Genomic DNA, 22995 nt, shown 5'->3' on the forward strand with positions numbered 1-22995 from the left:
TAATGATAAAAAAAAGTACCCAAAACATAAGTAGCATTCATTTCATTTTTAATTACAGTAACTCATATATAAAAAGTAAGAACCTCAATCATAAGAGCGTGCGTAGTGCGTTCTCTAAAGCAAGAAGATTTTCTTTTTTTAAATCCCTCCCACCCAGCTATATTTCACTTTTTCCACCATGGATAGTTATATAACATCTTGCTGTGATGGAAGACATAGACATGGAGATACTGCAGATACAAAGACAAAGACATTCTTGATTGATTGATTGATTGATTGATTGTCTGGCTGGGAAGAATGGGGCAGGGCGACTTGTCACAGAGTAGAGTACTAAGATAAAAATCCAGAGGTTATACACATTATCAAGAGATTTCTTCAGCGTTTGCTCTCAGCATGCTTCCTCGAAGTGAAACTCTGCATGTTAAAGGACGAGTCTGTGTCGATGCGAGTTTCTCTTAAAAGTCCAAAGTCAAACAGTGATTGAGGTGGTAAAGTCGAGGGCGTTTCAGATTGTATGTACCTGAGGTCTGCATTGGCCCTGGAAAAGCACAACCCAGCAAAAATAATAATCCAACAAAAACGGTCAGTGCAAATATGGCCCCAAGAAATAATATCAACAAAAAACAGACACAATGCTGCGGGCGCTCTGTCTGACACAAGTCCATCGTTTCAGCCAGGACAGTTCATGATCTGGGATTTCTTTTGTTTTGTTTAAACATGTCGTTTGTCTTATTCCATGTCACACTTGACCAAAAACAAAACATTTTTAAAAACAGGTCTGCATTTCCTGAAAAAGCTAACACGTCAGTGATCAACATATCAACATGGGATGCTGTTACTAAGTTACTAAGCACAACATTAACCAAAAAAATATGTATGCAGTGTGCCAGCAAATTAAAAAAAAAAAGGAGAAAAAACCTCAGGCAAAAACAAACAAACAAAAAGGACACTACATGTGCCTTGGTTAATTCTGGCTTGTTGAAACATTAAGGAATCTGCTCAGACCCTTCGGATGACTGAGCCAAAACTACTGAAGACTGATGGAATCTGTGATGCTCACTCTGCAGGTAGTGAAGGCACAGCAGCTGGATGCTTACATATGCTTGAATAACTCCTCAGCTAGCAGGTGAAAATACATTTCTACACGTGCTCCTAATAAAAAAACAAAACAAAACGAAAAAAAAAACAACTCGCATCATAATTCATGGTAATATCTTGATCATTCGTCGTACATAACATAATGGCAACAGCAATGTGCAATATTAAGAGAAGATAACAAAAAAAAAGACACATAAATGCTGGATTGTGTGTGTGTGTGTGTGTGTGTGTGTGTGTATGTATGTATTTATGTGTACGTGTGTGTATACAAGCATGTGTGTGTATGTGTGTGTGTATGTGTGCATGAGCTGTGGTTTGGTCCCTCTAGCCGAAGGTCGCGCCACAGTTGGGACACCTTCTCTGACGCAGTGCGAAACAGAAGAGGATTCCCAGCGGGAAGAAGAAGATGGCACACAGGATCCCAAGGCAGGTGAAGTCATCCTCCAGGACACCAACTCTGCAACACACACACACACACACACATGTAAGAGAGGAAGTATTTAATGATTAGATGATGCAAGATTTCAATCCATCAAGAGGACACAGCTCTGTTCGAGTCCAAACACATTTTAATTTGCATTACAGTTGCAAGAAAAAAGGAAGAAAAATCATCCAAATCTAAGCAACTCCCCTTAAGTCGTTTTTAGATTTAAGAACCTTTGAAGAAAAGAAAGCCCAATTTTTCCTTGTGTGACCAATAAACTGTTACAACGTGACGCAACCTATTTTGAAGGCAGTGTGGAAAACTGTGTGAGAGCAGCTTTAATCCAGAGTCACGGTAAACAAAGTGCTAACCATGGTCTCATGACTTGACCGCACCGACCAGCGTGTGAATTAACAAGCCAAGACCCCACCGACACGGGAAGTGAAAAGGCTGCAGCACCATTCAGAACAGTTACTGTGGTAAATGGGTTGTTATACTATTCTACCTCCTAAAACCTGGTAATCTTACACAGCATTTAGAGTCAAACTACTACGCATGTTCCGTCTCTCGAAAAATGTGGTGCCGTGCGACGTCCCAAGTGTTTGCATTTGCACAGCTTATTTGTGCACCGCTGCCAGGAGCTGTGTGGTCTTCATCAAGCTCGGGCAGCGTGCTCATGATGCAAATAACTGACTAAAAGTGGAGCAGACACCTTTACATCTTCCTGGTTGTTTTACATAATGTAATAACAAGCACAGTGTAGTGTGAAGTGTGTCAGATGAAACGTCATGGAGCAGCTCTGTCTGTGGCGTTTATAGGGAAAATATAGGGCTTTATATGCAAAGTGCTGTGTAATAACAGAAAGTACAAATTCGTGCTTTTTCAGCTAAATGTGAAAGTTCCTCTTTCTTTTTTTAATTAGGTGCTACATTTACAGGACAAGTGGGAACAGATGCACAAAAAATAACTTATTACAAAGTTTGACAAGACAAATTAGACCAATTAACGAAGACAAGTGCTGTGGTTTTAGCGGCGCTATACATTATGTTGTGGTGGTATATGATTCGTATGCGTGTGTGTTTGTGAATATGTGTGTGTTGTTCTATGTGCCTATAAGTATGGATGAGTATGTGCTGAGGATTGAGCTGGTTGAGCTGGAATGATTGAATGAAGCAAAAGAAACTGGAGTGAAAGCAAGAATAAACAACGAAAGAGAAAAAAAGAGAGAAAATACAATATACTAAAAAAAAGTAATAAAAAAAAGAGAGAGAGAGAGTTCCTCTTTCTTTGTGTCTCCGTAATAATCAAGTATACAGTCAAGTCACTACATTTACTAGCAGGGTATTTATCAACCTCAAGACAGTTACAACTGTGGTGCATGAAATGCTTCACAACCTGGTTATTTAAATACAAAGAGTGAGATGTGTTGGAGTTTGTCCCGCAGCCACCTTCGGCCCCGACCGGCACTGTCACATGTCTGAGGATGAAATCATCTGACTGATAGGATGTTGACTCAGGCGCAGTGAAACCAATGTGAAACCTTGTCTTAAAAAAAAACTGAGCGACGCAGCCGCCCAACATCTGGTCACACTGTCGACCTGACAGCACACACGTTGGAAACAATGGGTGTACACATACTGTACTGTACACACGGTGAGGAAATGTATGACGAGAGAAAAAAAAAAGGGAGAGAGACAGAATTGATGGTTTCAGCCTCAAAAGGGAACTCTTAGCTCAGAAACCAGGTTAGTCACAGCGAGCATGGGACTCTGGTGTTTAACCACGACCTCATCCACAGAGCTCCCTGTCAGTTTTATCTGCTTCATCGGTTTCATTAATCGTTGTCCTCGTCCTCAACGTGCATCTGTGAACACAACTATTCTCATTCTGTGACTATTTCAGCTTCTCTGTGGATGTTAATCACTTTCCTGTTGTGTACAGAACATGTAGGTCAGCGAAAAGCCATGTGATAGCTATTGCCCTCAATTACACAATGTAATATGTGTGTGTGTGTGTGTGTGTGTGTGTGTGTGTCCTCACCTGCAGGCAGGGCAGCCTCCCACCACCACTACAGATGGTTGGATGATGGTGTAGTTCCCAGCGTAGGGCTGCTGGGATACAGCCGGACTCATTTGGGCTGATGGGTATCCTGTGGTGGACAGAGGGAGAGACGTCACATTACTCTATGTGTTATTGTGAAAGTACTAAACTATGTGTTTGTTTTGATTCTTGACTATAACTTTTATATTTTCATTCTCTATGAAGGTGGAACGTGCACACTCAGCAGTGACACACATCAGGCTGCACTTATCACTGTGAACAGGTTTGTCAACACAGTCTGATAAAACCGACGTAGACGGGAGCAGAAGATAAAGGACGGGACGAAGGGTCAGAGGGAAGTGACACTAGAAGTGCACTTTATTCTTTATTTGCTGTGGAGGAGGAATGGCATAGAGAGTGTGGAGATGTTCAGTGTGCTGCCGTGTTTGTGGGTTTATCCACTGGCCTTGGCCCATTTTCATTAACTGATAATCATAAAAAAAATAGGATGAAAACATTTTGCATCAATCCAGTATTAAGTTATAGTGAATTTATCAGTCAATAATATGAAAATGGAGAATACACCACTGAAGTAAATGGTTCCAGGTTATCTCTCGGCAGTCGTGCCTTTGTTCACTTACAAAGTTCAGCATTTTAAAATGAACATGTGAACCTCTACTTGCAATAAACAGCAGCAGGCCTGAGATGCCTTTGTTATAATAAGTTATGACATGTGTCAGTGTGTTTGCAGAAGAGCTGTGGATTCACAGGAGCAGAGGTTATATTGATTTTTCTGACCATATTTGTAACACAGTGAACTTTGATACCACACTTGCATTCCCAGAAGTGTTTATCTAGGCTACACATTCTGTCTGATACGGACGCCTCCCTGTGGGGAGACCAGACGTTTCACCAAAGTAAAAGTTTTCCTGATGAAAGTAATGTTGTAGAAATGCTTGAATCGTGTTTTAGGGTTTACCTCAGGACAAGCGCTTTTCACACAGCTCATCTGCACAGTGTTGAGAACAGGGTTGGGCTGTGTGGGACGGTTTTAAACTGGTTTAATCATCATCATCTCTTTGTTGCCATTGAGAATCACATGTCAGGGCAATATGATTTGCCCTTTTTGTGTCACTCATGGAGACAGTCTTGCTTCAGTGCTTTTCTTTTTTTAGCATTAGGTGATATCAGGGAATAGATCATTGATTTTAAAAGTTATAATGATGACACTCTTCCACTGTATGTTTTGATCAAGCCTGAAGATGAGCAAGGACCAGCTTACAGCTGCTGGGTTTTTAGATAGAGAAAATTATACACACAAGAAAATAGGCAGCACATCTGTGGAAAGTCCCAGCGAGAGCTATAAGAGATGCCCTGTGGATATTATTAAACAACAACTGAAAACCTATTTATTTCATTTCCCTTTTAATTAATACCACTTCACTTAACATATTCTCATATTTGTGTTTTATCATTTACTGCCTTTTCATTCACTCTTGAATGGTTAGCTATTTCATTATTGTTCATTTTTTGTAAAACACCCTGAGCCACATATTTAACATGAACAGTGCTTTTAAGTTAATTATTAGCAGTATTACCATAACTCAAACTAGAATCCCGCGTGGGGCAGCCCTTTCCTGCATGTCATTCCCCCTCTCTCTGCCTCCCCCTTTCCTGTCCATCTCTACTGTGGACTATCGAATAAAGGCAAAAAGCCAAAAAAAAAAACTCAAACTAATGGAAAAACAGGCAATTACATGCTACAGGAAATGAGACTTCATTCAACAGAACTTCCTCACATGCTGAGTGCAACTTTTACCCAATCACTGTCAGGTGATGACCACCTCCTCCTTCTCACACACACACACACACACACACACACAGTCCACAGGCCTGCGGCTACAGTAGCACCGCTCTGCTCTCAGATGGTTGGACTAAAAGCTCCCTGCTCACATTGCCAACATGTCATCATTAACATATTTAACATTCTGTTTCCTCCAATAAAAAACACTTTCGGCTTTGATTTATGACAATCACCTGAATGCTGCTGATAAAACTTTTGTTTATTTGGTTGTGTGCTGCTGGACACGTGCCACACCGCAGTGCATAATAGTGGCGCATATTTTTTTTATGTAGCCTACTGTATGCAAGCAAACAAACAAACAAACACACAAAAGTCAGTATCTGACTGCCACAGCTGCTGACGTACTGCGCATGCGCGACGCTGTAGCGGATAAACGACAGTAATTAATTAGTCTTTCACAGTAAAACTCAACGTCTCAGATGTGTTTATTATCTACATGTTGACTTAATGAGGCCAGCAGACCTCGAGACCAGACAGAAAACAGAAGCTCCCCTCTAAACGAACCCGGAAGTGGGAAGCAGCAGCAGCGGCTCCATGGTGTTTCAGTGTGGACGTGTGGACCGTGTGTGTGTGTGTGTGTGTGTGTGTGTGTGTGTGAGTGTCATGACGCTACTTGCCTTGGCCGTCGGGGTAGGGGTATGGCGGCGGGGCCGGGGGCGGGATGGCCCCATAGCTGTGCTGCTGCTGCGGGCCGTACTCGTACGCCCCGGGGACGGTGTTGTAGGCGGGAGGTCTGTCCTGGAGGAGAGGTTTGCTGTCCACCATCTCACCCGACGGTCGGAGTTAGTTAGTTAGTTAACAACGCTGTGTCCGCTCAAGTTTCCTCGTCCCCTCCGCCGCGAATTCTTCCGCCACAGAAAGAAAGAACAAAAAAGGGAGGGGGGGTCGCAACTTTGAATCACGGTTGTTTGTTACTTTGCTCCTGTAGTTGTCCCGGAAGCCGAGCGACGCTGGCAGACACGAAGAGGCAACAAAAACAAAGAAAACAAAGAAAAGACGCTGCGCAAAAATGAAACTTCGTCCCTCTCCATGCGCCAACTTTGTCCCCGGCGGCGCAACAACCCCCCCGAAAAAAATATTTACCAAAGGTTTCACTTTTAAAGACAAGGAATGGTCTGGGTCGGTCTGGTAATGGTTAACTTAACTCCATGTCCCTCCTCGCAGTTGGTCCTTTGGTACCAAAACAACAGTAATCTGTCATCGCAGCACCCAATAACTCAGCTGGAAGTCAGAAAGGCTTTTCCTTTCTGTCTGGATTGTCACAAGAGAAGAATCATGTGATGAGCTGCTGTGGCCTCTGCGCACCGACAGGCTTCTTAAAGCGACAGCTCAGGAAAATACAAAGGCTGCGGTGCAGCTGCTGCCTGCAGTGCTCTGCAGAGAGGCAGCTGATGTTAGAGACAGACACACTGCAGACACTGGACACATCTGTAGGCTACATCTGATGAGGTGACCGTGAAAGAGTCCGAGCTAAGCCCACGTGTGCAGGGCTAACTTGTTTACACTTTAAATTACATAATTACCAGTGGGCTGCTTTAGAGGGTTGTGTAACATTAGCCTGGCATCATGGAGGAATAGTAGTAAATATAATTTCTGAAGGAATATAGAGCCATGATTATTATCAGATCATGGTTGTGTGCCTCCACCACTCAGAGTAGTTGCAGGTTACATCCCAGTTTATCCAAAATTATATAAAATATTAAATAAGGCTGCCCAATTAATCACAATGTGATCACTATGTAGCAGTGTTTAAATGGCCAGAAGTGTCCTCCTTATTTATTTATTTTTGATAAACCATAAGTGTTGTTGCCCTAAAAAAAATTACATAATCAATTTTATATCTTTTTGAATTAATAAGAAAATTAAAATATATATATAATTCAAACTGAAATCACAATATCTGCCCATTATCGCAACATGGTGTTATTTGCATATCCAGCAGCTCTAGTGATAACCGTTTAAAATTTAATCAAATTGAAAGTCCTGAGTTTGATCACCAAAGTAATCAGTTCATCCAAGTGCACATTTTGACAGAATTTAATATTCCTTTGATGATAATGTGCTCACAAAGCCAAAATCATAGTTTGGTAGGTCAGTGCTACCTTGACCTTTGACCTTTAGTCAGGAAAATATAACCAGTTTGTACTTGAGTACAGGTGAATGTTTTGGTTTTTTTTGTCCCAAATTTGAAGAAATATCTGTCAGGCTTTAAATATACTACCTTCACAAAACCTTTTTGTAAAGTCTCAAGATGTTGTGTTCACAAAGTTAAAATCATGTTTTATGAAGTCACTTACTGATGATAAATTAACTCAGATTCTGATTGTGGGACTTTTGTCGATAATTAGGTAGATTTTTTTTTTTTTTTACATACTACTTATGAGATATGATGTTTCTTTACCCACTCCTTTTCAAGGCTGATGTCAATGACCACTTCAGGTCTACAGCTCCCTCTGCAGCCCAGGTGGATTAGTCTGTCAACACCCCTGTCCAAGGTCCTAACCCTGGGACGGCCAGGGAGCTGTCCATGGTCCTCCCCCACAGATTAACCATGTGGTTGGACCACCACCACTATACATGGTAATCTCATTACTCCCTCACCCCAGGCACCCACAAACTAACCAGTGCGCTATAGATTAAATGATTACCGGTAGTTTTAAGATAACTGATGAAGAAGTAGTCAGAAATAACAAGATTCGCTTTTATTCCAACATCTCAAGTGTGAATATTTACTAAGTTGTTTCTCCAAGACAGAATACATACTGTATAGGCCTACTTTACAGTATTTATTTGAATATATTTGAGATTTAGTGAATAATGACAGTGGATAATTATTATCTTACATTTATTCTCTGAACAGTCAGCAGATTGTTAAAGAAAAATAATTATCAGATATACTGAGAGGCCTTTATGAAAACATGACAATTGAAGAAGAAAAAGTAAGTGGCTACTGGTCACAGTTTTACAGTTTCCTCATGATAGAGTGGTAAGACACTGCCTCAGGTTTTCTGTCTCCTTTTTGGAGACAACATTTATTAAATTATTTCATTTGTTTTTTTTGTTTGTTTTTTTTCATTTAGGTATTAACTGTTGCTCATTCTGTTCTGCCAGACCAGGGTCTAGTTTTTAGTCTTGTCAGTATACACACATACATAAACCATTAAATGCGTCAAATACTAGCACTGGTTAGGAGGGAACTGAAGAACATTATCTTGTATTATTATTTTCTCTCTGGTCAAATATTCCATTCTGTTAACAAGTAAAACCAACCTTGCGCTTCAATAATTTATCTGGCGCTGAATAAATTATTGAAATATGCGCGTCAATCAGCAGTGACCGTCGGAAAAAAAAAAAAGAAAAAGAAATGTCACGAGCTCAGGTGTTCCACCAATAGGAGACAGAGATCCCACATTTCCTGCCGAGTACCAACCAATCGGAGCGTCTCTTCGTCCATTTCCTGTTGTGGACTCGGAGTTGGACGGAGCAGCATTCCTCTGGTGCTGAATGTGAATTAAAAACCACAGTCGCTATGAGCAGCATGATGAGTGACTTTACTACCCCGCTGCAAAGGCGTTGCACATGACATGATGAGCCTCGTACGTAAGTAAACGTGCTGCATGTGAACGCCTCACCGGGCGAGCCGACCGCTGGTCCGGGTGTCCGAAGATGTAAACAGCTTATAGGCGACTTTGCGGCATAAGAGAGAGTCCATATCAGTTGTGTGCGCAGCGCAACGCAGCGCAGCGCAGCGCAGCATGCACGACCCGCTGGTCGCTTCTGTTGTTGTTTTGTTGTTGTTGTTTCACATGCATTTTGAACTGTAGACCGTGTCCCAGCGTGGAGGAGACGCCAGGTGTCGGGCTGTTGCACCTGATGTCATGACGCGTGTGGTGATATTCCCTTGACAACCGCGGATCGGATAGCCTACCAATAATCAGGTAGGCTGCTGTTTCTCTCTCTCTCTCTCTCTCTCTCTCTCTCTCTCTCTCTCTCTCTCTCTCTCTCTCACTCTCTCACTGTGTGTGTGTGTGTGTGTGAGTGTGTGTGTCTCCACTGCAGACTTTCCACTCCAGGCTCCTCACTCTGTGTCTTTACTGACCCTGGTTCAGACTGTCTTGATCATCTCAGATAAATCGATTATAAATAGATCATATAATAATGATAATATTATAATTTCACATTCCCCTTATGACACGTACATAAAGGCCTGTGACAGTGGATAGCCGAGGCGTAGTTACAGTCAGTGTTGTGGCGGATTAGTATCAGTCGATAAAGTAAGTGTCAAGGTAGCCAGTCAGAATAAAAATAAGACTTCCTGTCTCAGATTTCAAAATAAAACGATTGGCAGTGCCAGTGACTAATATTTTCGCTCACATGAAAAAATTGTTTTAATAAAACAGGATGCAATTTTTTACTTTGATGTTATCTTGCAGTTAAGTTATTACACAGGTTTTTTTTAAAAAAAGTGTTGCCCCTATTTGTTTCATTTTTCCTTATTCACAACACTTTCAGGTAGAATGCAAGTTGCCATATATTTTCCACATTAACTCTGAATGTGATGAGAATTCAGTCTGGATAAATCAGCAAGAATAAATCCTGACTTAATTGTTGAATTTATAAAAATTAATTAAAATCAGTATCATTGCTGAAATCACATCATTTTTTATGCCATCTCTCACCTACTCACACACACATATTGCACTTAGACTTAGGCCTGTGGCTCTAAATGTTTTTATTATTATGGTGATGGAACCAGAGTGGGAAAATAAGACTCACTGCTCATGCAGCCTTTACTTATAGTTGTGCTTCTGCAGGATATCAATAAAGCTGAAGTAAATACAGTCATAAAACATCTACCTGGCAGCTTTAAAGGATGAATGTGTCTTGCTGTCTCTGTCCAGGGGCCATCATGCCCATCACTCTGCTGTGGGCCGTGGACGTGTACGGCCGGGTGTACAGCCTCTCCACAGCCGGCCAGCGATGGGAGCGTGCAGACGACATGCTGCTGGAGCTGAAGCGTGTCACTTCGGGGAAGGGGCGCTGCTGGGGCATCGGCTGCGACCATCATGTTTACCTCTACATGATGCCCAGCGAGACCCCCATCCGCTACCGGGAGGAGACCTACGAAAACCAGGTCAGCCCGACAACCTAATGTACAGTATGTGTGCATGTTTGGCAGCGGCGTGTCATCAGTGCTAACGTGCTGTGTGTGTTTTCAGAGGTGGAACCCAGTGGACGGTTTCACTGACACGCTGCTGCCCACTGATCGCTGGCCTTGGAGTGACGTGACCGGGATGAATCCTCAACCGCTCCACAGCTTCCAGTTGCCCACGCGCAGCTGGGAGTGGGAGGGAGACTGGTATGTGGACCAGAGCTGCGGAGGAGAACCCAGCCAGACCGGGGTGAGAGAGAACACACACACACACACACACACATTTCTGTTTATTTGTGTCTCTCTTTTTCTTTTGCTGTCATTTTACTTTTGACTGAAAGGTGTGTCTTCCTTCAGGGCTGGGAGTATGCCGTGGATTTCCCGGCCAACTTCTCACCAGACAAGAAGTGGAATTCCTGTGTTCGTCGTAGGCGCTGGATCCGCTACAGGAGATACATTGCACAAGGCACCTGGGCCAAGGTTTGGACACTGTCCCTTCTTTTTTTAATTGTTTATCTATTAGATCTAGAACTGTGAGCCTGAGATGTCACTACTGTCTGTCTGCAGATCCCATTGGACAATCCAAAGAAAGCTCCGCTGCCGCTCTGTGACATCAGCTGTGGTGGTTGGGAGATGAGCGACCAGTCTGGAAGATACCCCTACCTCTGGGCTGTGTCCCAGCAGGGACAGGTCCGTCTCAGAAGTACACCGTGATGTTTTCCTACACTTCAGGAAGGATTGAGGACTCGCAAATACATATAGTACACATACAGTAGTACTGTTAAATGGTAACAGTTCAACTGTTAATTGTAACCTTTTAATTTACAAGCCGTTAATTACGTAATAATGTCAAGAAATAGCCGGAAATAACAACCAATTTCATAGTAATGTCATGTTTTCCATAAAGGCAAAAGATTACACATGCTTTCATTCTTTGAAATTATTGGGAAAGGCCAGAATATTTCTCCACCAAGTCGTTGCAATTGACCGATATTTCTGGGCTATTTCTATGCAATCAATCGTTATTTCTTGGCTATCTTTTTTGACATTACTACAACATTGACCGGTATTTCTAGGTGATTTTCTAGACATTATGACACAATTGATTGTTATTTCTTGGCTATTTCTTAACATTATCATGTAATTAGCAGCCTGTTGCTTAAAGGGTTACCAACTTAGTTTCCAGATTAAAAAACACTTTCATAACATATTATATTATGATAATAGTAATAATTCTTAATCTAATACACAAATTAAAAAAAGAGGCAATTTGTCTGCATTAAGTTAAAGCAGAAGTAAGTGGTCCGGTCGTTTTCGCTAATGCTGCGTTCCAGGCAGGCTTTTGAAATCGTAAATTACAGCTTCAAGTCACAACTTACGACTTTGTAGCGTTCCAGGCAACCCACTCGTGTTTTTCCGACCTGTTTTACCGGTGAAAGTCACTATAACGGCCACTCGTAACTTCCGACCGGTGAACTCGTACCAGATCGAACTGGTACCACTTCACGGTCGGAAAAATACGAGTTTCCTTGAACGCACCATAACAGTCCTCGTCGCTACGTCACCACATTCACGGCGTTCCTTGGCTGCACACACAGCCCTGCATGCCGTTCTCTCTCCTCATTGGATAAAAACTGTAGGATACGATAAATGTTTTCTCCTCGGCTCAGAGCAGAGCAGAGTGACTGACAGACCCGTGTTTCAGTCCAAACACTCTATGTAAGTGATTGCTGTCGGAAGATATAACTATTTAAGACTTATATTAACACAAATATATCACTTACTTCTGCTTTAAGTTCACTTCTGATTTTTGGCCAGAAGGGGGCAGCATGACTTCATGTGTTTTACACAATCTAACTTTTATGTCCTCCTGAGCTTATGCTGTTGACAGGAGAACGTAATTGAAACGGAGCATGGTTTGATCATTTGTCTTCCTGCAGGTGTGGTTCAGGGAAGGCATCCACCCTCGTGTCCCAGAGGGCTCCAGCTGGGAGGAGGTGGAGGTGCCCAAGGAGGTGGCTCAGTTATCAGCTGGTCCCGGGGATCTGCTCTGGGCTTTACTCTGGGAGGGGAACCTGCTGGTCCGTACCGGCCTCAGCCTGGACAGTCCCACTGGTCAGAATTCACTGTAGTTCACATTTACCCCCTGATTGATTTCCCGTTATTTCTGACCTCAGACGGCCCTGTTTTTTATTATGGTCCAACTCTTCCTCTAGATTGTGAGTTCTCACTGTTGCTCTTGTGGAAGCTGTATAAATTATCAGTGCAATTTCGAGGGAGATGATGCTTTAGGCTATTATAGCATCAGAGTATATGAGATGATCATAAAAGTTACACATAAAATCCCCTTTGGTCCAAAAAGGGCAAAATCCCAGACTGATCATGACCATGTTGCCATTAAAGCCAGAGCTGGCCTTGTAGGGCATTATGCTTTACAGAACATTACTATCATGTTTAATGAAGACAGTTTGTGTGTATAAGGTCTTGTTTTGGTTCTGTGTTTTGCATCAGGCACATCATGGGTGGAGGTGGAGTCACCAGTCAAGGAGGTCGAAGCGCTTCACGTGGCCGTTGGGATCAGTGTGGTCTGGGTGGTAACTAAAGACTACAAGGTGAATCACGACTTCCCACGCTGGACTATGTAGCTGTATGGCTGGGATTGATTGTGGTGATAACGTGTGTGTTTGATTGTGTGTCGGTCCAGGTGTGGTTCAGGCGTGGCGTCAACTCTCACAACCCCTGTGGCTCCGGCTGGATCAGCGTCGGAGGCGAGATGATGGTGGTGGATGTAGGACTCAACGACCAGGTGACAAGATTTCTGTCACTGTGTTTCCTTCTCACGCAACTCAGTTCAGATATGGACGGTGTACTTCATAATCCTGCACAGAGCATAAAATATTATATTCATTCAGATAATGGGAGAGGATGTATAAAGTTATTATTCAGATATATTAAAAATACTTCATCATACAAAGAACACAAAATATATATATTTTTTAGCATCTACACATATGAAATTATATAAACATATATGCACACTTATCATTTACATATATATATTGGCCAAAAAGTTGACTTTTTTATGTTAGTATTGTAGTTATTTTTCAGTCTTTTCAGACAGCAGCCTCTGTGCGTCCCCTGTGACAGTTCACTCTGCAGCCTCTTTGGATCTGGTTTCAGGACAAACGGCATCAGGGCCGGGGTCGGGGCAGAAAGGCTTCACTGTGTATCTCACTGCTGAGGACTTTGCTAGCATTGCAAACCCACTTCTCACACCTCCTCCCCTTCTGTCTCTCACCCCTTCCCCCTTCCCCCAGCCCCCTCTCCCTTTAGCCTCTCTCCGTGCCCGGCGGGTGCCCTGTAACACGAGTACGACCAGCCACTCCAGCCAATATCCCAGCAGTAGCACCTCAGCCCGAGCCTTATATATCCCCAGACTGCATTCTTACTGGCCTGACATATGGGAGAATCCCTAATTAGAAGCTGGCCAAGCCGTCGTCATCATATCCCATATTTCATATTTCAAGGCTGCAATTACGGATATGGCTTGTGTGAGGCGGCAGGCGCCAGTGTTACAGTATATGGCCTTATAAAGTAACAGTTGCTTGTGTCCTACTAGTGGCTCTGAAGCATCTTTGAAGAGTAAATAAAAATTTAATTTAATTTAATTTGACATTTATGAGGTATTTTGCCAAACTTATCACATGTTCTTACTGGATTTCCTTCCTGTGATAACTGAGAGTGAATTTGTTTGATGTGACACACTTACAACACATGCATCGGTGTGTGTTTGTGTGTGTGATCATTGTGTTTCCCGTTTTCCCTCCACATTGTTGTCTTCTGTCAGGTGTGGGCGGTTGGTGAGGACCGCGGCCTGTATTTCAGGATGGGTGTAACTCCATCTGAACCCAGTGGGAATGGCTGGATTCCTGTTTCTGCCCAGTGGGGCAATTGTAAAGAGGTTATTCCTCCCAGGTCTGTGTTGAATCTTTTATCTGACACATGAGGTACAACCTTTGCATACAAACAGCGCAAACAGCGCTTTTGTAATGTGACCTTTTCTGTTGTGTTTGTGTTGTTTAATAGAAATGAGGGTGGCCAGATGACCGAGGCCTCACAGGGCTCAGTTCTGAGCTGCACCGACTCTGACTCAGAGTTGGGACCTTCTGACCCGCAAAACAGCACTGATACCCCAGTCCTGGAGGCAGCGGCCCCCTCTGTAGTTCCTCTGGGAGGATCCGACTCTCTTACACCCCCTCTGGAGGCGGAGGACGCTCCCTTGGCCTCCCAACAGGATGCGCCTAAACCCTTCATCCCTGCCAGCGACAGCTTCATCAACAGCCTGGTCTCGGACCGCGACAGAACCTCCACACCTCAGCCGACCATCATGGAGATACCGCAGGAGGAGGCGGAGCAGCCGTCACCGGCCCCCATACTCCTGACCCCTGACGCTGCGGGACCCGATGTCCCGTGGATGAATGTGGATCTGGAGGGGGCAGAAGCAGCTCGCAGTGCACAGGCGGCGGCGGCGGTGATGGCGTCTTCATTAGCTGACGGCGGCGCGGCTGCCACCTACACGCTGGGGGCTCAGGGTGTGGGAGAGGAGGACAGCCCGGTGTGGACCTGGATCTCCGGTGGTGGCTGTGATGTGGATGCTACTTCACAGATCAGCTGGCTGAGCCCCGCAGGTAGATGGACAACCAATATGCACGTTAATGTCTCATACATTCACTGAGAATTTTGGGGGGAAAAAATGCCTAAAAAAGCCTCTTTTTGTTTGAAGGTCAGTTCATATCTGTGTGTTTGTTAAATACACTGTACATGTCACCTCTGTGGTCGTCTGTCTGTCTGCTTAAACGTCTGACTTGTATGTCTGTCCGTCAGGTCCTCTCACCAGCTCTCTGTCGCTGACCCCAGTTCAGTCGGCAGCCTGGAGCGAGCAGCAGCAGCAGGAGCACAGAGAGGAGATCAGCAAGAAACCTCTGGAGAGAAGCCACGTACGGCCGCTTTCACACATCCCTTGAATTGAATTGATCTCTTCTTTTCTTTTTATCACCCCTCTGTTGGCATTTTGTCTTATCTTTGTCCCGTTTCCCTCTCCAGTCTGTGTGGGTGCGTAAAGGTGCGCTGCGCTGGTGGAGAGACTGGAAGCCTCAGCGCTGGGTGGACGTGGGTGTTGCCCTGGAGCAGTCCACTAAGTCTGATGGCAGGAAGGACAGCATCTTCTTTGTCTATTACATGCATTATGATGACAAAAAGGTTGGTCAGATAGAGAGCGAGCACCTCCTTCATTTATAAGCGTGTACTGACAGATGATGATGCGTGTTTTTATGTTGTTTTTTTTAGTACCTACATGTGTTTATGAATGAAGTGACGGCCCTGGTCCCAGTGATCAGGGACTGCCACTATGCCTTTGCTGTGTACACGGCCCAGAGGACCAAACAGAGGTGGCCTCTGGTCCTGGCAGCGCAGACTGAACAGGACATGAATGACTGGGTAAAGTTAACAGATTTGGCGGTTTCATCTTTTTTATTTTTCCGTTGGTTGTTGGACATTGCTGACAATGCCCCCTTGTTTCTCTGCCCTCTTCTGTGTGACCAGCTGTGCCTGTTGTCGGACTGCTGCTGCGAGTGTCGAGGGATCTCAGGTCCCCCGTCCAGACACGCCCTGTGGTCCACCACCTCAAAGGGCGACATCATGGTCCATGAGCCGTCCTTCTCCCTGGAGGCTCCTTCAAACACGCTGGCCTGTGACGCCATGTGAGACCCACACTGTCCTGTCTGTTTGTGTTTGTGTTTGTGTGTTCACATTCACTGAATTTCTGCTTCGTGCCAGTTAACAACCCACTTCTCTGCCTGGTGACTGTTTCTGCCTCTAATGTGCTAATCTCTTTCAAACTGTGTGTGATAACGTGTGCTAACAACAATGTGGCTAATGCTGGGTGCTTGCGCTGTGTGGTGCTGCAGGTTCTGGCGGCAGGTCCCGGGACACCTGCGCTGTGTAGAGTCTAACAGTCTGGGACTGGTGTGGGGCATAGGGTGGGACGGCACCGCCTGGGTCCACAGTGGGCGCTATGGGCAACAGCCCACCCCGGGTAAAGCTGCCCCTGCAGACATCTGAAAAAGAATTCAGATAATCATCCACACGCCTTTTGACTCTGATGGGTCCTTTAATTTAGTTTTTCTTTTTCTTTTCTGTTAAGGGATAGTTCAACATTTTGGCAAATTGGCCCATTGCCATAATCCCTATAGTCTTAGCAGTAGGTTTGTTACCTTTAATTGTCGGTGCAAGCTGCTTACTGAGTTGTTTTTGAGGCAAATGCCTGAGACTGCTTGCCGAAAAACTGCCTCCAACGGGAACGTGCATCAGTGGTTTTGCATGAATTTACCTTGAAAACAACACTGTCTCGTAATGTACCATTATCTCATAGCGTGGTTAATGTGCAGGTCACAACTTGTCCACCAGAGCGTTGTGGAGTTGTTGGATTGTGTATTTGATGAGTTTGATGAGGAAAACCAAGAAATCCCATTAGCCTCCGTAGCGTAGCTCTGAGCAGCTCACGGCTCTGCTCCGCCGTTCTAAAAACAGCGTGCACCGACAATTAAAGGTAACGAACCTACTGCTATTATGCGATTATGGCAATGGGCCAATTTTGCCAAAATGTTGAACTATCTCTTTAACATTGTAACAATGACTTATTTGGTCAATTAACATCAAATGTATCTCTGACCATTCTAATAATTGCTAGTTACTAAGAACAATTGAATCTATCTTGTTTTATATTTAAAAGCTAGATATTTATACCATAATCTATTTCTATTTCAATGCCTTCTAATCTGTAATGGAAAAAAAAGTTACTTTAAGAACTATTTACTACAAAATTCAAATATTTTGCATTGAATTGCAATAATTAACTTGCAAACACATGAGACTGAATCATTATTCTATCCTCTTGCTAACAGCTTGTAGTTTGGTGTGCGGTTGCCTGAGCATGGTTTTAACAATCTGCCACCTGTTGCAGCTGTAGAGACGTGTGTACACACAAATATGCTTCCATCACAGTTTTGTCCATGTGTGTGTTTACTGCAGGAGAAGCTCCTCAGATGCACCAGCAGTCGGATGTCAGGAGCGTACACGTGTATGAGAATCAAAGATGGAACCCTATGACAGGATATACAGACAAGTAGGAACGTTTTGTCTCTTACACCGTTTGATAAAGTCCCTGTGGTTGAGCTTGATTTTTGCAGTTGTCCTCAGTTAAAGGCTGTTGTCTTGTAAAAAAAAAAAATGTTTTGGTTGTGTTTCTGGCTCATTTCTCCAGAGGACTTCCCACAGACCGCCCCATGTGGAGTGATGAAAGCGGGCTGAAAGAGTGCACCAAAGGCAACACACACCCTCCGTCGCCTCAGTGGTCCTGGGTAGGTGGTGTCCTGAGGTCAAATCCCAGTAACAACTCCTTTTCTGCATGCATTTCATTTCTTGTTTCATCACCAGCTAATTCCATGTCTCAGGTGTCGGAGTGGGCGGTGGACTACATCGTCCCCGGAGGAACGGACAAAGAAGGCTGGCAGTACGCTGCAGACTTCCCTGTGTATGTAACATTTTCTCAGCAGGTTGTCTCAAAGAAAAAAAAATCAGCAATTTGTGCCACGCATCTGTAACGTCTCTCTTTCTCTCTCTCCCGAAGGACGTTTCATGGCCACAAAACCATGAAAGACTTTGTAAGGCGCAGAAGATGGACAAGGTGATCGATCACACACACCCAAACATTTCTGTGGTTTGTAAATTCACAGTTTTCTACAGTATCAAAAACAACCATGTGTTCCTTATGCAGGAAGTGTAAGATCACGTTGAGAGGTCCATGGCTGCAGGTCCCACCCATCCCACTGAGTGATATCTCTCTGATGCCGTGTCTGGCCCAGAGCAGAATGGAGCAGGTCCCTGTCTGGGCTCTCAATGATAAAGGAGACGTCCTGTGCAGGTTGGGAGTCAGCCCCCAAAACCCAGCGGTGAGTAGGTCTGATGCCTTACTTACTGAACTTTACTTTATTTGAAATCTGAAGCAGTGGAGACTCACATGAGTGCAGCAGGGAGAGAGAGAGATGTGTTTCTAGATTTCTGCCAACAGACATTTCTCTGTAGTTCCTGAGTGTCAGTTTGTGTTTTCTTGAAAAGTATGTTATGCTGCGTTCATAACAACTCGGCGGTCGGAATTCCCAACTCGGAAATGTCCGACTTCCGACATCATTGCGTTCACGCTGCAGGAACTCGGAAGAGAAAGAACATGGATACCCGAAGGAAGTTTGGCATATTGTGGCTTACGCTGAATACGAAAAATACATGCAGCAGTAAATTATGTTTATTTTGGAGGCAAATGAAGAGGAAACGAGACGCCGCAGATGAGTGCACATATAACGTTATAGCCTTGATAACCGTTAAACGTTATTTCCGTTACATACGAAGACCACAATTTCACACAATACAGCAATCACAGCTTAATATAAATAGAAATATGCATTAAAACCTCAACAAACAACTTCAAATTTTCAAATTCTAACCGTTTAAGACGAGGGCCGCCATGTTTTGATGTTGTCGTGACGTCAAGTCGGAAAGTCGGAGCTCTGAAATGATACCCGAGTTTCCGAGTTCCACACCGTTCAATTCACTTTTTATAACTCTGAGTGTGTGTGTGTGATCTTACAGGGCAGCTCCTGGCTACACGTCGGCACAGATCAGCCCTTCAAGTCCATCTCCATCGGCGGAGCCAACCAGGTGTGGGCCATCGCCAAGGATGGAGCTGTGTTCTACAGAGGATCGGTGTCCCCACAAAACCCTGCAGGTGAGTTTAGGACATGAAAGTCAGCAGTGTGTGTGTGTGTGCACCCAGTGCCCACTAATATCCCCAACAATGATCCAAATGAAGCCCAACGTCCAGTGTTACTGTTCCTCTACAGGGGAATGCTGGTACCACATCCCCTCCCCTCCGAAGCAGACCCTCAGACAGCTCTCTGTGGGCCGGACCTCCGTCTTCGCTGTGGATGAAAACAGTGAGTACAGGAGCTGTTGACCCTTTTAGAATTAGAGAATACGACTGGCAACGGCAATAAACTCATTTTCGACGTCCGGTAGGTAACCTGTGGTACAGACAAGGCCTCACCCCCAGCTACCCTCAGGGCTCCGCCTGGGAGCTCATCTCCAACAACGTCACCAAGGTTTCTGTGGGACCTCTGGACCAGGTCAGTGTTACAAGAGCAAGTCCGTTTTAGGTGTTTGGAGTAGACAAGTTTTAACAGGATGTTTTGTGGACTCTCAGGTATATTATACATGACAATAAACCATGACAGGCTGATGTTTGACTCAGTGCTTCTGTTCTCTCCAGGTGTGGATCGTAGCAGACGGAGTCCCAGGCTTCCCTGCTGAGACTCCAGGAGCCGTCTGCCACAGGCTGGGGGTGGGACCCATGCAACCCAAAGGCCAGTCCTGGGACTATGGTTTAGGGGTAAGTTCATAAGTAGTAAACTTGCAAGTACTGTAATAAAAACCAAAATGAATATGTTAAAAGAAAACAAGACACTTTTATTACATTTATATATGCATTGTAAATGATAAAACCTATTTTTAATGTTGACACATAAAATAAAGCTCAGAAGATAAGAAGAATAAGTGTTATTCTGAATTTATTAACTGAAAAGAGCAAAGTAGTGGTATGTTTGTCAGTCTCCTCCCCAGCCTCCCTGTGGCTTTCAGCCTGAGCCAGAAGATGGAAATCTTAAAAAACAGATCACAAACATAAAGTTTCACTATTTAGAGAAGCTCAGTTAATTTATAAAAAAGCAAAAACGCAAGATGAAAAAAATTATTCATTGTTACTCAGTCAGAAGTAAGTAGTGTATTTGTTGGGGACTATTCAGTTTGGTGCTCTATTTTAGTCTTGTAAAGTATTTCCAGTTTATGTGACTCTGACTCAAAGTTAACTATGTGTCACTCAGACAAGTGACTGTTTGCAGTGTCGATTTATTGTTGGTTTTGGTCTTTTCATGGGTTTTGTTGGACAATGATATAAAACCACAGATCATCAGCAGTCTGAAACAGTGCAGATTGAGAGTTTCTGTTTATTAGATTTATTAGGTTTATAGAAAAGGGTTTTCAAATGTGTTTCCTGGATATTGTTGCCTTGTTGCTGCCCTCTAGTGCATCAGTTAAGTAACATGCACACAAGTTAGCAGATAGACGCCTGCTGATGTATTTCTAACACTTGTTTCAGATGCTGACAGTCTTGTGTGTGTGTGTGTGTGTGTGTGTGTGTGTGTGTGTGTGTGTGTGTGTGTGTGTGTGTGTGTGTGTGTGTGTGTGTGTGTGTGTGTGTGTGTGTGTGTGTTTGACTTCCAGGGAGGATGGGAGCATATCAGTGTGAGGGGCAACTCAGCAGAGGCCCCACGTGCCCCCCATCCTCTGCCTCCTCCTTCACCCACTGGACCCCCACGCAGCCCGCTCCCGCCGCGGCCTCCGGCACAGGTGAACGGGAACGCTGTGGGTGTGTAGCACCCACCTACCCATCTCCTCCTCCTCCTCCTCCTCCTCCTCCTCCTCCTCCTCTCTTCTGCCCTAGCCCTGTTTGTGCCTGGATCTACATTCGTCTCCTTTAGACCATTCCCACGGGCTCTTATCCCTTCATGCCAAGGGAATGCACAACCACACCACTGAGTTTAAACTGTATATTTTTGGTTGGATGTGACTCTCGATCGATGGATGAATGTTACTCTGCTGGCAGAAACCATGCCAGTACGCAGTGGTGACCAAACAGAAGAGGGAGCACAAGAGCATCTGAGTAGGACGGACCTTGACTGCATGTGTTTGCTCTTACTAGGCTTTGGCTACTGGGTGTTTGGGGATGCAATAGCTTTTATTTTTACAACATCCTGTGAAAACCTAAGAGGGTGGGACTCCGAAAAAGGGCTAAGGCTCGGGTACCAAACCAACTCTTCTTCAGACGTACAATCCCGCTGTAGCCTAGATTGTCTTGATTTATAGAATCTTGTTGTTTTGTTTGTGTTTGTGTCAGATTTGCCTGTCATACATTTGCATGTGACATATATCATTTATTTATTGACTTATTTATTTATCTATTACTCATTGGCTGAATTTTGTTTCTCCATTGGTTTTGGCCTGTTATATGTTTGCAAAGGCGTGTTCATTGCTATGTCAAGTCCTTCTAATATTGAGGGTGGGTTTTTTTTTTTTTCCAAAAAGACAATAATAAAACATGAAACTATTCAGTCCACATCACCAATAATACCTCTCTAACCTCCTGCAAATGAGGACAAGTTCTTTCCGTCAGTATCACCCATCCACATAACTGCTATGACTGTGACTGTTGAAACTGCTCAGACCGGACATTCATCTTCCAAGGGCATTGAAATATGAAATAAAAACCTATTAACGTTGCTGCATGTTCTGACGTCATTTCACAATAGGTCTGGAAAACAGCAGCATGTCGAAGAACAGCAGTAAATCATTCACCTTTTTATTTGTATTAATTTGACTGAGAGTGTGTCCTAATGAAAGCCGTCAAGTCTTGTTTTGAGATAAAGAAGAAAGTGGTTAATTTGTGACACTGCATTTTAATTTGTTTTTGAAATGAGCCGTGAACTGTATTAAATATCCCCCCAGACATGTTTTAACACTGAAACAGATTCCACTTTGAATAAAAATGTGTCTGATGCAGTTTTTCCACAAAAAGCTCAATCTACTCACTATAAAAAAACAACAATTTACAAATCTGTGACTATGCAGAACTTTGTGATGCATGTTCAACTGTTACATGGACATGAGACTTTTCCTGTTTCACTGTAAAGTCCATGCTAAGCATTAGTGAACTGGACGTCTCTGAGTTTGAATATTACACACGTCTTCTTGCAGATAGAAGGTTCGATTCCCGAGCCTGGGGCCTTTCAGTGTGGACTTTGCATGCTCTCACTGTACCTGCATTGGTTTTTCTGCTTCCTCCCACAGTTCAAACACATGCACACTAGGTTGATCAGCAAGTGTCCATAGGTGTGAATATGAGAGTGTGAGATTATTCGTCTTTATAGTCAAGCTGTTTGATTGGCTGGAGACATGTCCAGGTTTACCACACCCTCACCCCATGTCGGCTGGGATTAGCTCCAGACTCCTGCATGGAGAAGTGGTACAGACAATGGATGGATGGGTGTCACACAAACTCACGTCAAAGTCAGATTCTTCATTTATATCTTAGTCTTCTAGTGTCAATGTCTGCAGATACATGATCCCAAACAATGATGCAGCCATGTGAAGTACTATATTGCAAAGTACATTATACACTGTATTCTTATTCTGTCAGTCACATACTGCAGAGGTGACTCCAGCACAGCTGCAAGGTGAAAAATGTCACACAAG

At 43.9% G+C, this 22995-nt stretch overlaps 2 protein-coding genes across 3 annotated transcripts; one reads left to right on the top strand and one right to left on the bottom strand.

Annotated features, from left to right (window-relative positions):
* Positions 1-31: 31 nt before the first annotated feature.
* bri3 (brain protein I3) lies at positions 32-6689 on the bottom strand. The gene is made up of 3 exons (XM_085784363.1): positions 6044-6689; positions 3563-3671; positions 32-1555 (listed from the first exon to the last, which is right to left on the bottom strand). The coding sequence occupies exons 1-3, from the start codon at positions 6189-6191 to the stop codon at positions 1423-1425; spliced, it is 390 nt and encodes a 129-aa protein (XP_085640489.1). The 5' UTR covers positions 6192-6689; the 3' UTR covers positions 32-1422.
* Positions 6690-8870: 2181 nt separating this feature from the next.
* tecpr1b (tectonin beta-propeller repeat containing 1b) lies at positions 8871-22317 on the top strand. Of its 2 annotated transcripts, XM_085784365.1 has the most exons (26): positions 8879-9026; positions 9251-9364; positions 10328-10560; positions 10646-10828; positions 10936-11058; positions 11146-11268; positions 12519-12693; positions 13090-13190; positions 13283-13384; positions 14426-14553; positions 14665-15266; positions 15463-15575; positions 15682-15837; positions 15925-16074; positions 16180-16337; positions 16545-16672; positions 17668-17761; positions 17900-17996; positions 18090-18169; positions 18266-18322; positions 18413-18587; positions 19282-19417; positions 19533-19625; positions 19708-19814; positions 19958-20077; positions 20968-22317. In XM_085784365.1, exons 3-26 carry the CDS (start codon positions 10336-10338, stop codon positions 21118-21120), a joined length of 3579 nt encoding a protein of 1192 aa, XP_085640491.1. In that variant the 5' UTR covers positions 8879-9026; positions 9251-9364; positions 10328-10335; the 3' UTR covers positions 21121-22317. The 2 variants fall into 2 exon arrangements, with proteins under 2 accessions (XP_085640490.1, XP_085640491.1); XM_085784364.1 differs by having other exon boundaries at positions 8871-9364.
* The last annotated feature ends 678 nt before the right edge of the window (positions 22318-22995 follow it).

This window comes from Trachurus japonicus, chromosome 8, assembly GCF_045865225.1.
Source record: "Trachurus japonicus isolate A0001 chromosome 8, Traja_1.0".
NCBI classification, from domain to species: domain Eukaryota; kingdom Metazoa; phylum Chordata; class Actinopteri; order Carangiformes; family Carangidae; genus Trachurus; species Trachurus japonicus.